This window comes from Crocodylus porosus, unplaced genomic scaffold, assembly GCF_001723895.1.
Source record: "Crocodylus porosus isolate Cpor-Errol unplaced genomic scaffold, CroPor_comp1, whole genome shotgun sequence".
NCBI lineage: Eukaryota > Metazoa > Chordata > Crocodylia > Crocodylidae > Crocodylus > Crocodylus porosus.
In genome coordinates this window covers 122,953,670-122,968,380 of record NW_017728931.1, presented here as the reverse complement: position 1 = coordinate 122,968,380, position 14,711 = coordinate 122,953,670, and the positions used below count along the sequence as shown (strand labels likewise).

General features: G+C 39.5%; 1 protein-coding gene across 1 annotated transcript in view; it reads right to left on the bottom strand.

Moving 5' to 3' along the window:
- The window catches only part of ORC5 (origin recognition complex subunit 5), a 140,778-nt gene that overhangs the window by 70,710 nt on the left and 55,357 nt on the right, over positions 1-14,711 (bottom strand). The window contains exon 13 of the mRNA XM_019543586.1: positions 4,858-4,968. Coding sequence (XP_019399131.1) covers positions 4,858-4,968 — 111 coding nt within the window. The remainder of the gene's footprint in view (positions 1-4,857; positions 4,969-14,711) is intronic.

The following is a 14,711-nucleotide window of genomic DNA, read 5'->3' as shown; positions in this document are numbered from 1 at the left end:
GGTCCTCTTTCCTGCCGGGGCAGGGGGTCAGACACAATGATCCTTTGTGTTCCCTTCTGACTCTACCATCTATGAGAGCCAGAGCAGGGAGGGTACGTGTGTGCATATGTGCATTATAAATGCAAAACAAACAAAAAGGTTTATGTCAGTAGTTTAAAATGCCTTGCACTATTACTAAATATTGTTTTTTATATCGGCATCAGCTGGTATGGTTGGTTAATCATCAGTTATTGGTATCAGCCAAGAAAATAGTTATTTGTGCACCCCTAGAAATGACTTTAGCAGGACTATTCTGGATGGACCTGAAAATGATTGGGGTGAAGAGTAAAGAAAGCTGCAATAACCAAGAGGAGAGATGAAGCCTGAATAAGAATATTTGGTGCTGGGGGTAGGAGGATGATTTCTGAAGGTGGAGAAGGAGAGAGAGAGAGAGAGAGAGAGAGAGAGAGAGAGAACGCTCATGCGTTCGAGCAAGAGACAGAGATCTTATACAGAAATTCATATGTGAGGTTTGATAGCTATTAATAACTGTCATGGTTTATAATACGGAATAAGAAAATAAAGAACTAGATGTCTCCTTATATGCTGATCACCTTAAAAATAAAATTCTGATCCCTCAAGCAAAGCCAGAATTAAATGTACTCAGAGAATGTACATGTACTCCCATGTAGTGGAACTCTTGTTGTGATTTAGGAACCAACTTTTTATCTGCCATTCCCCCATCTCTGAAGTTCTGAGTATGTTACCTCCTTGTAAAAGATGAACTCAGCAACACTTAATGCAACCCAGAAAGACCAGCTAAAAACAATACAAAATATATTCCAAAAAAATATATTACCTCAGACCCATTAGAAGAATCTAGAAAGCTAATACAAATTCAGGCAGAGAAAGATCATCTAAAACTTTCAATTGAACATAAACCCTTCACAAACACAAAATTATGTGATGAGAGAACGAAAAGTCACTTCAGTTTCCCCTTAAATAAAACATCATTAAATATATTTCCTAAGAAATGTATTTATTTCATGAAACTATGTTTGAAATTATAGCAGTAAAATGAGTCTCAACATTTAAAATGGTAATTAAGACAAATTTCATTTAGGGAAGTTTAAGCTGTACATTTTATTTTGTATGCTATTCTTACATGTTAATGAGGAAGGAAATAAGAAAATGAATGGGACAAATTAATTCCTGGAGAAATATAACTCATTCTTATGGAGCTGTACCACGAAAACTTAGCCCCATATGTCTTATAAACCATAATGATCATGCTAACACAAAAGGAACACATTAACTTTTCATATGACTAAAACCAAGCCCATTTATTAAAGACCCTGACTAACATTAAAAGGCAAAAGTTAGATGAAGCTTTAGATTACACACTGGAGGTCTACATGGTAAAAAACTAAAATGGTTTAATAAATCTTGGCATTAACAAAAAATTAAAAATCTGTGGATCTACTCATCATTTATTGATGGATAAGACTCATTTTGAGAAGTTAATGACAGGAATTTCTTTGTGGATAGAAACTGCACACAAAAATGAGAAATCAAGACATTGTCAATGACACTCTTGATCTTAGAGCAGCTTTTAGTGGTTATTAACTCTCTCAACTGATTAAATTTAATCATCTGTAAAGCTAATATGGTTCACTATGAGAACTGATGGTAAGACTTTACTTAAATATAACACTTTATTCGTTTATGTAGGTTTTTGATCTAAAGACCACACAGCACATCATATAGCACATAATATAAACTTACTGCTAAAATGAATAAAACAGTCAAAAATTACTTTGATGAAAGCTTTTTTAAAAGTTGTACAGCATAGTTTATTCAAAGTTAGCTTCTCACACGTAGATTGGACAAAGTTCTATCCACCAGTTTAAGGAGTTGCAAAATACCCAGAAAATATAGATTTATAAAAATCCACAAGGCTTAATTTAAGTTTGAGAAAACAGTTACTAAGAGACTAACAATATACCAGGTAAAATATAAAAACTCTACTTTTAAACCCCATAATTAAACTAGTTAACATGATTTTTTATTATTTCAAGTTAATTTCTATATTTCTTTTTAACTGAAACAAAAATATCACTAATGGAGAAAATCCATAAAATTCAAAGTCATTGTTGATCAACAATCTTTTCTTGCAACAGTCCATCTTCTTTTGAAATAAAGATCATCTGGTTATAATCTTTTGCGATAATGGGACACTTGGGCTTCTACAAACCTTGTTGTTCACCGTAGCTTTTAAAAAACTAATCTATATTGGGAGAAAAATCCTAACTATTGAAAGGTATTACTTGACAACATTGCCACCTACCGTACATTCTGAACCAGCATGAAGTGTGTTGCAGAAACCTGTATCCTGTAACAAAATTTGCTACAGAGAAGGTAGGGAGGGGAAGCTAGTTACACAAATTGTGCATAAAGCATTTTATAATCCGATATTGCTAATTACGGTGTTTTGAAACATAATCATTTGAATCTCAAAAAATCACATTTTCTATAATGCAATGTTTTCCATTAAAAAAACTAACACCCTGTGACACAAATTAAGGAGAATCATAGCTATACCTCATCACTTAGACTGCAACTTGGTGTCTCCTCAATTTAAAATTGCCTGAATTATGTCAGTCACCCAAATATAGCTTGCAACCTGGAACAAGCAAAAATACAATGTTCTAAACCAATGGTTTCCAATCTCTTCACGGGCCATGATGCTTCTTGCAGCTCTTGACCCAGCTGCCAGGTAGCTTGTGGTCATTCAGACAAGACTGCTTCTGGTCTGAGCCTACATGTGGTAACTGAATTTCTGTAACGGCCTGTGATCCTCCTCATAAGTCCCCTTACTTCAAGAATGGCTGCTTCTAAATAGTAAGAATCAGAGAATTAGAAATCTAATCTATTGATATAAAGTCTTTCCAATAATTTATTCCTTCAGGTCTTAAATTCCAATTTAAGGGAGGCTAAGAGGAAACTTCCCCTGAGGGCAGTCTGTCCCATAACTGCATGATTTTTTACACTTCTAAAGCAGCTGGTACCAGGCAATGATGACAAATCTATACTGGACTATACAGACTTCTGAGCTGATCCATAGCAGGAATCCTTGGTTGACCTAGGATTTGGGAGGTTTTTTTTACCATGCCCAATTATATTTGCTGAAAATTTTGTAAGTTTGTGTGAAAGCTGAAAATCAGATAACAGGATCCTGATGAAGGATTTAATCGGCAGTGATTTCTTAATTGTATGTTTCCATACCAACAAAGTTTCTGCCACTGCGAGGAGGTTGAATCTAAATACATCAGAATTTATCTCTTCAGAGATAAACCCTGGGTGAATCCAGGTTAGAGTGGACAATGAGCTGAATATGAGCTAGCAGTGTGCCCTTGTTGCCCAGAAGCCTAACAGCATCCTGGGCTGCACTGGCAGGTGTGTTGCCAGTATGTCAAGAGAAGTAATTATTCCCTCTATTCAGCACTGGTGAGGCCATATGTGGAACACTGTCTTCAGTTTTGTCCCCCTTTCACCCTCAACTACAGAAAGGATGTGGACAACTTGGAGAGGGTCCAGCGGAGGGCAACAAAAATGGTCAGGGCATGACTTATGAAGAAAGACTGAAAGAACAGAGGGGATTTAATAGCAGCCTTCAACTACCTGAAGAGGGATTCAAAGAGGTTGGAGCTAGGCTGTTCTCAGCAGTGGCAGATGACAGAACAAGGAGCAACCATCTCAAGTTGCAGCAAGGGAAGTTTAGGCTGGGTATTAGAAAGAATTTCACTAGGAGGGTAGTAAAACACTGGAACAGTTTACCCAGAAAGGTGGTGGAAGCTGCATCCTTGGAGGTTTTCAAAACCAGCTAGACAAAGCTCTGGCTGGGATGATCTAGTTGGGGATGGTCCTGCTTTGAGCAGGAGGTTGGACTAGATGACCTTCTGAGGTCCCCTCCAACCCTCATTTTCTATGATTCTATGAATCCAAGACCTAAAAAGCATAGGGAACACCAGGTATTGAAAGCAAATGTTAAAAAGAGAACTCCAAAGCAAAAGGGGACAGCAGAAAAGTATTGGAAGTTTATAGGGATTCTCAAAGTTTAGGAGACAAAAATCAGATTGATAATAGGAAGCTAGGCTTAACTCAGCAGTGGAGTCCTATGACACTTAACAAATCTAATGCTAGCAAAAACCCTGGATTTACTTTTTCTCACAAACACTGTAGCTGTGCTGCCATCTAGTGAAACATTATTTTGTGCAGCATTTATGATTTTGTACAAGATTAGTTGAAACAAATAGCTAAGACAGCATATGAAAAATATAATCAACAAGATCCCAATCAAAAAGGACCCTACCAAAAAAAACCGAAACCGCTTTCAGGACCTCGCACAATAAACTTCCCAGTACCTTTTGTTAACTATAACCAATTACTATAATTCAGTACCAAATGCCTTAATTTGGGCTAGATCTGTGGGCTAGATCTGCAAATGCTTTTGCATGTGCTTGTCCTTCAGCAAGTTACTTGCCTGACTGACTCCAGTAGGGTTTCTATGAGAAGAGGGAGCCACCAACACAGATAATATTCCACAATCAGGGCCAAAGTGAGGAATTAAAATGTTTCAGGGCATTACACACATCCAATAAAATTTCTTAAGAAACAAAGAAAAAATTACACTGAATCTTAGGTTTAAATTGCCGATATAGGTTATTTCTCAACATACGCCACAATGCACTTTTTACCAGACCATTACTTATACTACAGAGTCAAAAAAACCCTACACCTATAATTACTTTAAAAGAATGTAGTAAAATCCTTTCAGAAATTTTAAGGGAAAAAAATACTAGTAAAAACTGCACTCACCTGGGAAAATATATTTCCAGTCGGCACAACTCTCTTGTCCACAATACTATATAATATTGCTAACAGTCTGTCCAGAGGGAATGGCTTTGGCCCAAGTAGGTGATTGCTGGTCTGCAATAGAGGCAAAGAAAGAAAGAGTTCAATTAAGTAGATTTTTCTGAAGCACAGTGTCATTGGATATTATACATTATACTGTTTAGTCTCTAGATGGCAATGTATTTACTGTGTCCTTTCCAAAAGCCAATTTATACCTTAAAAAATACTGGAGAGAGACAATCAACTCCTTATAAAGTTACACCCCATAGAGCCCCATTTAACCTGGCAAGTGTCCAAAATGCTCTATGCATAATAAATAAGAACATTTGGGCATAACAGAATATTTTGTGCCAAACCTACACTCTGTATCATGGAATTGAAAGAAGAAATATATCTTTTAAATGATCCAGTCCAACCTCAGGACAGAAGTTGGTGGACTATATTTCCTGGTATTCTTCAGATGTAAATAGCATTCTCAAATAATTTTATTATTTATTAGTAATGTGGGCTAAGCTTTTTAACACATCCTGCATTGTCATTTTGTCACATTTCTTTAGCTGAAGCACTTGTGCTTCCCTTTCCCTACATAACTCCTGCCAAGATGTTCTTTTACTCATAAATGGTATAGCCTATCGTTACTGCTCGACTTAAGTAGTATCTTGTCCCATAAGCTGTTCTAGGTCTGAATAAAATTAACACGATTGACAAAGTTAAATAAAATGTATCTGAATGAAGGAATATGTTCAACAATAACTTCTGTACTTGCCCCTGACTCTTTACTTAAGCCAAGTAAGAACTCCTGTCACAAACAACAGTTGGACTTGAAAAGAAAAATAACCAGCAGATACATAATGATCACTGCACTCAAAAGCTTGTCTAAGTCTATTGATTAATCAAGTCTGCTCCAACGCGTTCTAATTAGAATGTGTTGAAGCACGTGTACAGATACCCATATGCACTCCTAAAAAAACCTCCTGGATTCTGGCAAGGATGGTTACTTAAAAAAGAAGCAGAAAAGGGAGACCCAGAAAATAACATTTTCCTCCAGGAAAAAATATAGGTTCCTTAAATTTTCCATTAGCTGTTAGTGAGTTTTTCAGGAAGTACCCATCAGTTTGGTTCATTATTGAAATACTCTAGACTGTTTTGTCTAATGGTCTTGGGTAAGGCAATGAGGTAGCAGAATATGTATCGGAGCATCTCCAAGACATGTTAGCAGCCCCTTCACAGCAGGTGAGAGGATTGCAATGGTAAACAGAGCACAGACAAAGTGACTTAACCACATTTATGCACACGGCCAGTGACAAAGCCTAAGTCTGAAAGCAGGTAGGTTCCCAATTCGATACCTCAGACACAGGATTATCCTTCCTTCCTCAAATCCAAAAGACTGTCTATGGCTAGCTTGCCTTAAAACAAAACACACAGGTTAACAAATTCTCCAGAGTACAGATTCTGTTTTTGATTTATTGCCTACACTCAGGATATAATCTATTCCACAGGTTTCAAAAATACACCCTGCAAAGCTACTTTATCTGGCCTCCCAGGCAACTGGAAGCTGGGGGAATTTCCCAAGGTAAGCGACCTGTTGCAGACCACCGATACAGTCCTTGTTGCCCTGCAGCCGTTTGATCTATCACTGTTGCCACCATTGTAGCAAGCAATTATTTGGCCCATGCACTTGCCTTATCTCCTTCACTGCTGAACCCATACCAGAGCCGCTGCAAGGCCCAGGCCAGACCTAGAGCTACCACTGTGACTGTGCCCTGGGCCAGAGCCGCCGTGTGCCCTGGACTGGATCCAGTCCACAAGAAAGCCCAGCAGTCTGGATCTGGCTCAGGGCACAAAGCAAGTTTGACACCCCTAATCTATACTATGAGAATGAGAATAAGACCTTCTTGCGTGCTATGTATATTTTCTCAAACTACTATAAAAAAATCCTTTTAGTTTTGGATGCGACTGAAGTCAGAATTGTTAGAATTGTTTTCTTTCAACATAGTCCAGCTCACTTAATGGACTTGCATGAAGTCAGTAAAATTGCTTCTACTTTTCTTTATTGAAAGAAGTTAAAGTCACATGTAGTCACAGGAGCTTTGTAATTGCTTCCCCTACATTGCATCGAAACCTTTGAATTCTCCTGGGGGGTAGAATTACCTGCAGAGTCTGGAAATAAACTGAAAACAATGCTGAAATCAGCTATAAAGTTTTGCTCCAAAACTAACTCCAACAGACCATAACTATTTAGGATTTTCTAAAATTAGGAATGTACTAAAGAACGTGCAATACTGTCTAGATTTCTGAATGAAAAAGGTATGAATTACCTACTCCAATGGTGAAGTTGGCAGCAAGTATACAAGGGGGGGTGGGGAAAAGAAGAAAAACCTTGTTCCTATGAAATTGCTACAATATTCTAGATAAGAAAAATGGGATACATGCCAGAAAAAAGAAGCAATTAGTTAAAGGTGCTCTGCTATTTGTTTGGGTGGTCTTAATTAAAAATAAAGACTAATGAAATTTTATCAGTGTTCCAGGACAGAGTCCATCTCAACAATTAACTTTTATTTTATTTTTTTTAAGTCTGCTATAAAACAATTAGGGATTGAGTAAATTCATATGGCAGCAACTGCAGAGATATTTAAAATGCCCTGAATTATAAACCTTCTTACTACATTCTAAAGAAACTTATTCTAAGTATCTGGGAGCCTCATTAAAAGAAGCATGAAGAATAATTTTTTAAAACTAAACTATTATCTCATTAGCCCTACTGGGGAGAATATTACCTATGCTACTATTCCAGCCCAAAGTACCTATTTCAGGGGTGCTGTCCAAGAGGCAGCACAAAGCAGCGATTTTTCAGTTTTCCTACCAGACCACAGAAGACTCACTTGATTAATAAAGATGCAGAGATAACCTTTTGTGTGATTGGACATTGAGAGGCAAACTTAACCTTTTGAAGCCACCAATGCAGCAGACATAACACCAAGTTTTCACAAAAATAATGGAAATCTATGCAGATGTAGAAAAAAGGGTGCAAGCGTTTTTGTACCTACACCAAGCACAGATTTACCACAACTGTATACAAAAAGCAATTTAGATTATTAGGTTTTTGCAGACCTAAACTCTAACAACTTGTTAATACACAGGATATGGGCACAAATGGAGATTCATAACTAGATACAATCTAACTACTTGCAGTATACGATCAGTTTTCACATTCTCAAAGTAAAATGTTGAAGACGTATGCAAATGTTTCATGAAAAAAGAGAGTTAAGTCTTTCTAGGGAACAACATAAAGCATGTGCTTTGCTTAATGCTTCAGGGGTGTAGGTTGTAGCCATGTTGGTCTAAGGACATACGCAGAAAAGGTTATTTGGGTACATGCGATATCTCTTATTAGACCAACTCAAATAGTTGGAAAAATTCGTCTTAGCAAGCTTTCAGGCACAAACACCCTTCCATCAGGCTGAGGAAGGGTCTGCAGGTGGTCTATGCTCTTCCTGGATGGAGTGGTAAAGCAGGTAGAGGTCAGTACTTATGCAAGCAAGTCACTCAGTTAAAAGGTAAACTGAGGAGGTCAGTAGGTGAGAGACAGGTGGGGTTGGGGGGAGGGGGAATTAATGTAGCTGTAGTCAAAAGATGGGAGACAGGGGGGTGGGAGGGAGAACGGAATGAGCATAGCTGGTAAAAAGTAGAGGGTTAACCTGGGGAGTCAGATGTTAGGCAGGTATAATGTGTCATAAATCCAAACATCTATATTTAGTCCATGATTTTTTGTATCCAGTAGGTTGATGAATTGAAGTTCATAGGTTCATCTGTGAAAGGTATCTGGTAAATTCCCTTCGCTTAACACTTAGACCTTCTAGATTCTAACATGCCAAACCCCTGGCAGTTCACTACTCTACCACTCTCCTTGTCAGCTTTCAGCGACAGCTAATTCCATTCAGTAGCTACTCTCTCTGATCAAGTTGTCCTACCTCTTCCCCTTCTTTTTTAGGCTTTTAGACACCTTTTATTTTCTTCTTTCTTAATAAAAAAAGGGGACTACCTTGACATTTTTCACAACCTTGTTAAGAAAGCCTACAAAGAAAAGAATATATGAAGTAACTCAACTCTCATAAAAACATAGTGGGCTTTGGGCTAGTTTTTAATTTGCCTAGCCTTAACTCACCTCTGTCATTTTATTGGTGTTAGAGAAATCATCGCAATCTGAAATGTTACCAAACTTGCTCTCAAACCACCAAGGAACCAGAGCGTTTCATTAAAGAAGATAGAGATGGGAAGAGGTAATTTACTGTTCTATACACTGGAAAGATCTATGGCTGCTGACAGACGTGAAAGAAAAAACAAAAAAAGCTTTACTGGAAGAGGCAGCACACTAGTTTGACCTGGCTCCACAGTGTCTGCATAGATTGTGAGCTTTGGATGGGTTTTTTGGTGCTTTCATCTGAAGCTGATTCAATTAGCTATTAAATAAAAGCACCCAAAAAACCCCACTGAAGCACCCAATTTACACAGACATTGGGCAAGCTGGGTTGAACTAATGCAATGCCTCTTCCAGGCATGTGCTGGGTTCAGTGTGGGGACACACTGAGTTTAAGGTAAAGTATTGTTTTTGGGGAGTTTTCTTACATCTGTCAGCATCCTCCATGACCATGTCCACTTCACGTAGCACAGTGGCTTCCAAGAGCCCTTAATGAAAAAGGTACCTATAACTCAGATTATGATTTTTTAATGATCATCAGAACACTGTAAAAACTTATATAAGCTTCCTTTTAGAAATTATTTTTGTTGCTAACATGATGTGATTTAATTTTACAGTAAAAATACTAAGAAACAAAAACCAAAGTCACACCAGATGAGTCTTTACATTTAAAATAGCTTCCATGTGGATATCTTAAACATTACAGACTATTAGCATATATAAAATTCAATTCAAAAGAAGAAACAAAGATAAATTGCTATCAGGACAAATAAAAAAATAGTAAAAGTTGTTCACAAGAAATTCAGTAACTGTCAACTTTTGTCCTCTGCAGTCAGTGTTGTCCACAGTATTCAGATCCATTTATCATATAAACTAACAAAGTTATGATGCGAGAAGCGTTGTTTCTATTTAAGTTGGCATCACACTTTCTATGCTTTGACATTCAACTTCACTTTTAGCAGCGTACATCGATTTATGTTTACTGTCAGTATGGATAGGATTAAAGGAGGATTTCAGAAAGAAGGCTGGTTTCTAAATCATTTTGGGGAAGGACATATCGCAAGCACAACATCAGCACTTTTGCAGTGCTAGTTATCAGTAAAATGCAACATTCACCTCTTCTGTGAAGTAAAGGCATTTCCAAAAGATGTTATAGGTTTCTAGAATCCAGGAGGTGTCACCAATGTTATCTTGTAGCTAAAAAAACTGGTGTGAAGAATATATGGAAACAGAGTAACAAAATGTTATTAAAACCACATTTACTGAAAGATCATTTCAGTGTAATTCCCTCAGCCAGAGCCCATGGAGGCTGTATAGGTACTAACAGTGATTGCAGGGTCCCTTCCTACTCCTCTAGTTCTAAAATTACTTGTATATTTTTCTGATTCCCTAACATCTCAGTTGTATAACCAGTGTAGGTTTTGTCAATAAACCTATGGCATATAAACATGTCCCCCATTTAGCTAACACTCATGTTTAGCCCAGAACAGTGCAGAGAATTGCACAGCTACATTACAGTAATTTCACGAATTTATCTATTATTCACCTTCTATTTTGATGGAACCCTGATATTTGAATTTCCAGATGTATTTACTACCAACAGTTTCTTGTGGATAAGTCTATTGAATCCAATATGGACAGAAATAAATAAGAATGTGATCTTTTCTCCAGAATTTCAGAATCAGTATGATCTATTACATACTGTTTTAAACAACATAGGAGGATAATGGACTTTTTAAGTAAAGCAGATTTCAACAAACTCAACAAACTAATAGGAAGGGTACCTTGGGAAGATGAGATATGGGATAAAGAAGCACAGGAGAGCTGGCAGCTATTGAAAGAGACTACACTAACGGAGCAACAGCAAACTATTCCTGTGCAGAAGAAAAAGAGGAAGCATAGCAGAGACCATTTTGACTGCACTGGAAATTTCATAACCTTAAAATCGAAAAAGGAATTTACAAAACATGGCAAAAACATCCACAACAATGGATAAGTATAAAAGAACATCACAAGGATGTGGGGACAAAAATTAGAAAGGCAAAGGTACAAATGGAGTCTCAATTAGCAGGAGATATAAAAGGCAACAAGAATTTATTCTGTAAATATATTAGGAGGGAGAATCATAAACCAGTCAGCCTCACTTTAATCTCCAGAAAGATTCTGGAACAAATTATTAAGCAATCTATTTGTAAGCACCTAGAAGATAAGGAGATTAAAAAAAAGCATGGGTTTGTCAAGAACAGATTGCATCAAACCAATCTAATTTTCTTCTGACAGAGAAACCAGCTTTGCAGATAACGGGGGAGAAACTGATGTGGTATACCTTGGTGTTAGCAAGGCTTTTGACAGTCTCACATGACATTCTAGATCATATTTCATTACCTTTCTTACAAGAACAGTGGTGCTCAACTCTTTAGCCCGTACCAGATGAGTGGTGTGGAGCTGGCTTGGCCAGAGCTCAAAATGGGCTGCTGCCAGAGCCAGAGCTGGGGCCTGATCCAGCAAGTGGGGCTGGGGGCAGGGCCAGTGCATGGTCCCAGTCCCATGTGCCAGACTGAACTTTAGTTCCAGCCCCACAAACAGACCACGTCACCTGGCCCTCAGGTCTTAGAAATTTGATGTCTTTACTGTCCGAGCCTCCAAGGTCTGGAATAGCCTGCCATCGGAGGTGGTTCAAGCACCTACATTGAACACCTTCAAGAAAAAATTGGATGCTTATCTTGCTGGGATCCTATGACCCCAGCTGACTTCCTGCCCCTCGGGCAAGGGGCTGAACTCGATGATCTTCTGAGGTCCCTTCCAGTCCTAATGTCTATGTAATCTATGAATTGTCTTGTAGGTAAAGATTACATTAGAACAATGGTCCACGGGAATGGTAAGGGGTAACTGGTTTCTAAAAGCCTGTTTGTGACAAAATTTCAGTTTCAGCCTTCAAGACAGACACCATGTCTGAGGCCAACAAACAGGCTGGGAAATTCTCTGAAAATCCATAACAAAAGATAGGCTTGCCATGTTGGTGCTAGGTCACAGTGCTCAGATGCAAAACTCTTGAGATTTCTGGTTTTGGTGGAGAGACCAAATTAGGAGCCAGACGTGCCCAAATTAAGACACTGGTAAATGCCCAAATTAAGATGTATACATGTGATGGGTTTGGAAGAACAAAGGAATATGCTTATAGAACAGAATGTGGACAATATGACAACCACAGGGAAACCAATCAACGATGCCTGGAAATGAAGAGTCAGAGGAGAAATAACTACAGGAGGGATTTCAGAGAAGCAAAAAGTCCCCAAGGGGGGGTGGGGATGTATCCGAGGCCAGCCTGGACAGAGGGCACACCACCAGCATGTCTCACCCACCTACCCCATTGCTCTGGGTAACCTATTCCAGTGCTTTACTACCCTCCTGGTAAAAAAGTTTTTCTTGATATCTAACCTAAACTTCCTTTGCTGCAACTTGAGACCATTGCTCCTTATTCTGCCATCAGCCACCACTGAGGACAATCCAGCTCCATCCTCTTCGGAACCACCTTTCAGTTAGCTGAAACCTGCTACTAAATCCCACCTCAATCTTCTCTTCTCCATATTAAATAAGACCAGTTGCCTCAGCCTCGCCTCATAAATCATGTCTGCCAGCCCCCTCACCATTTTTGTTGCCTTCAATTTGTCTACATCCTTCCTGAATTAGGGGGCGAAAAACTAGACACAGCACTCCCAATGTGGCCTCACCAGTGCTGAATAGAAGGGAAGAATCACCTCTCTCGATCTGCTGGCAACACTCCTACTGATGCAGCCCAGTATGCTGTTAGCCTTCTTCACAACAAGAGCACACTGCTGGCTCATATTCATCATACTGTCCACTGTAATCCCCAGGTCTTTTTCGGCAGAGCCGCTGTTTAGCCTATCATTCCTCAGCCTGTACCAGTGCATGGGATTGTTCCATCCTAAGTGGAGGACTTTGCAGTTCTCCTCACTGAACCTCATAAGATTTCTTTTAGTCCAATCCTCCAATTTGTCATGGTCTCTCTGAATCCTAGTCCTACCCTCAGGCGTGTCTACTGCTCCATCCAGCTTGGTGTCACCTGCAAACTTGCTAAGGGTGCACTTTATCCCTTCTGCCAGGTCGCTGATGAAGGTATTAAACAAAACTGGCCCCAGAACCGACACCTGGGGCACTCCATTTGTTACCAACTGCCAACTAGACATGAAGCTGCTGATTACTACCCTTCGAGCCCAATGATGTTGTCAATATATGCTCAAGAGGTCCTAGGCAGAGGGTCATGCCCCCCACTACCAAAGAAGGCAAAAACCACCACAGTATATACCAATATGACAATGGGTAAAACTCCTAACTGACCCCAAATATGGTACTCAGTCTGACCCACAGTGGAGCAACCAGGAACCTCTGGCTACACTCCTAACAGGATAATTGGCACACCCCAGTTGAAGTCCCCAGCCTTACCTTGAGCCAACACCCAATGCCTCAGGCGAGGCTTAAAAACACTCTGACACATACAGAAGGAAGGCGGAGCAACCAGCAAAGACCAGAAGCTTGGAAAATACTCACAGTAAAACACCCACAGTGAAAAAGCTTTTTAGATTGGATAGCCAGAACTTGCTCTGCTGTAACTTCAAGCCACTGGTCCACGTTCTCCTCTATGCAGCAAGAAAAAAAGGGTACTTTCCCTCTTTTTTATGGCAACCTTTCAGATATATGAAGACTGATATCATGTCCCCTCTTAAGCCTTTTCTGCAAGCTGAACAAGCCTAACTCCTTCAGCCTCTCCTCATACGACTCACCTTCCAAGTCTTTCATAATCTTTGTTGCCTGTCTCTGAATCCTCTCTACCTTCCCCACATTCTTTTAAAAAAGTGGAGCCCAGAACTACACACACTACTCCAAGGAGAGGCACTCCCATGTCCTGCACCTACTGCTTCTATTGATGCAGCCCAAAACTATATTCGTCTTCTGTGTAGGTGCATTACACTGCAGACTACCAAGACTCCCAGGGTCCTTTTCCATAGAGCTACCATCCAGCCAGTTGTTCCCCATTTTGTATTTGAGTTTTTGATTATTCCTCCCAATGTGTAGCACCTTGCATTTGTCTGCATTGAATTTCATCCTGTTAGCTCTAGTCCAACTTTTCAATCTTTTGAAATCCTTCTGAATTGCACTCATATCCTCCATTGTATTCATAATCCTTCCCTATTTCATGTCATCTGCTAAGTTGCTCAAGAAGCCTTCATCCAAATAGTTAATAAACACATTGAACAGCTCCTGGCCCAGGACAGATCCCTGTGGGACTCCACTGAAACCTCTTGCCATTCTGACATGGACCCTTTGCTTGCAGCTGATGAGCCAGTTATCTATCCACACTGTGCATTACCCAGCCCACATTTCTCCAACTTGTTTATGAGAAGGTCATGAGGGACTGTGTCAAAAACCTTACTGTAGTCCATATACACTATATCCACACCATTCACTTCCTCAGGTCTGGCTTCTGAGTCTCAACTTGGTTTAGCCCTTGGCCTATTTCCCTCTGTTTGGGGCCCCAGCCCTCAGCTTGGGCCTGCCCCTGCCTCACTGCTGGGGGTCAGAATCTGGAGCACCTCCCAGG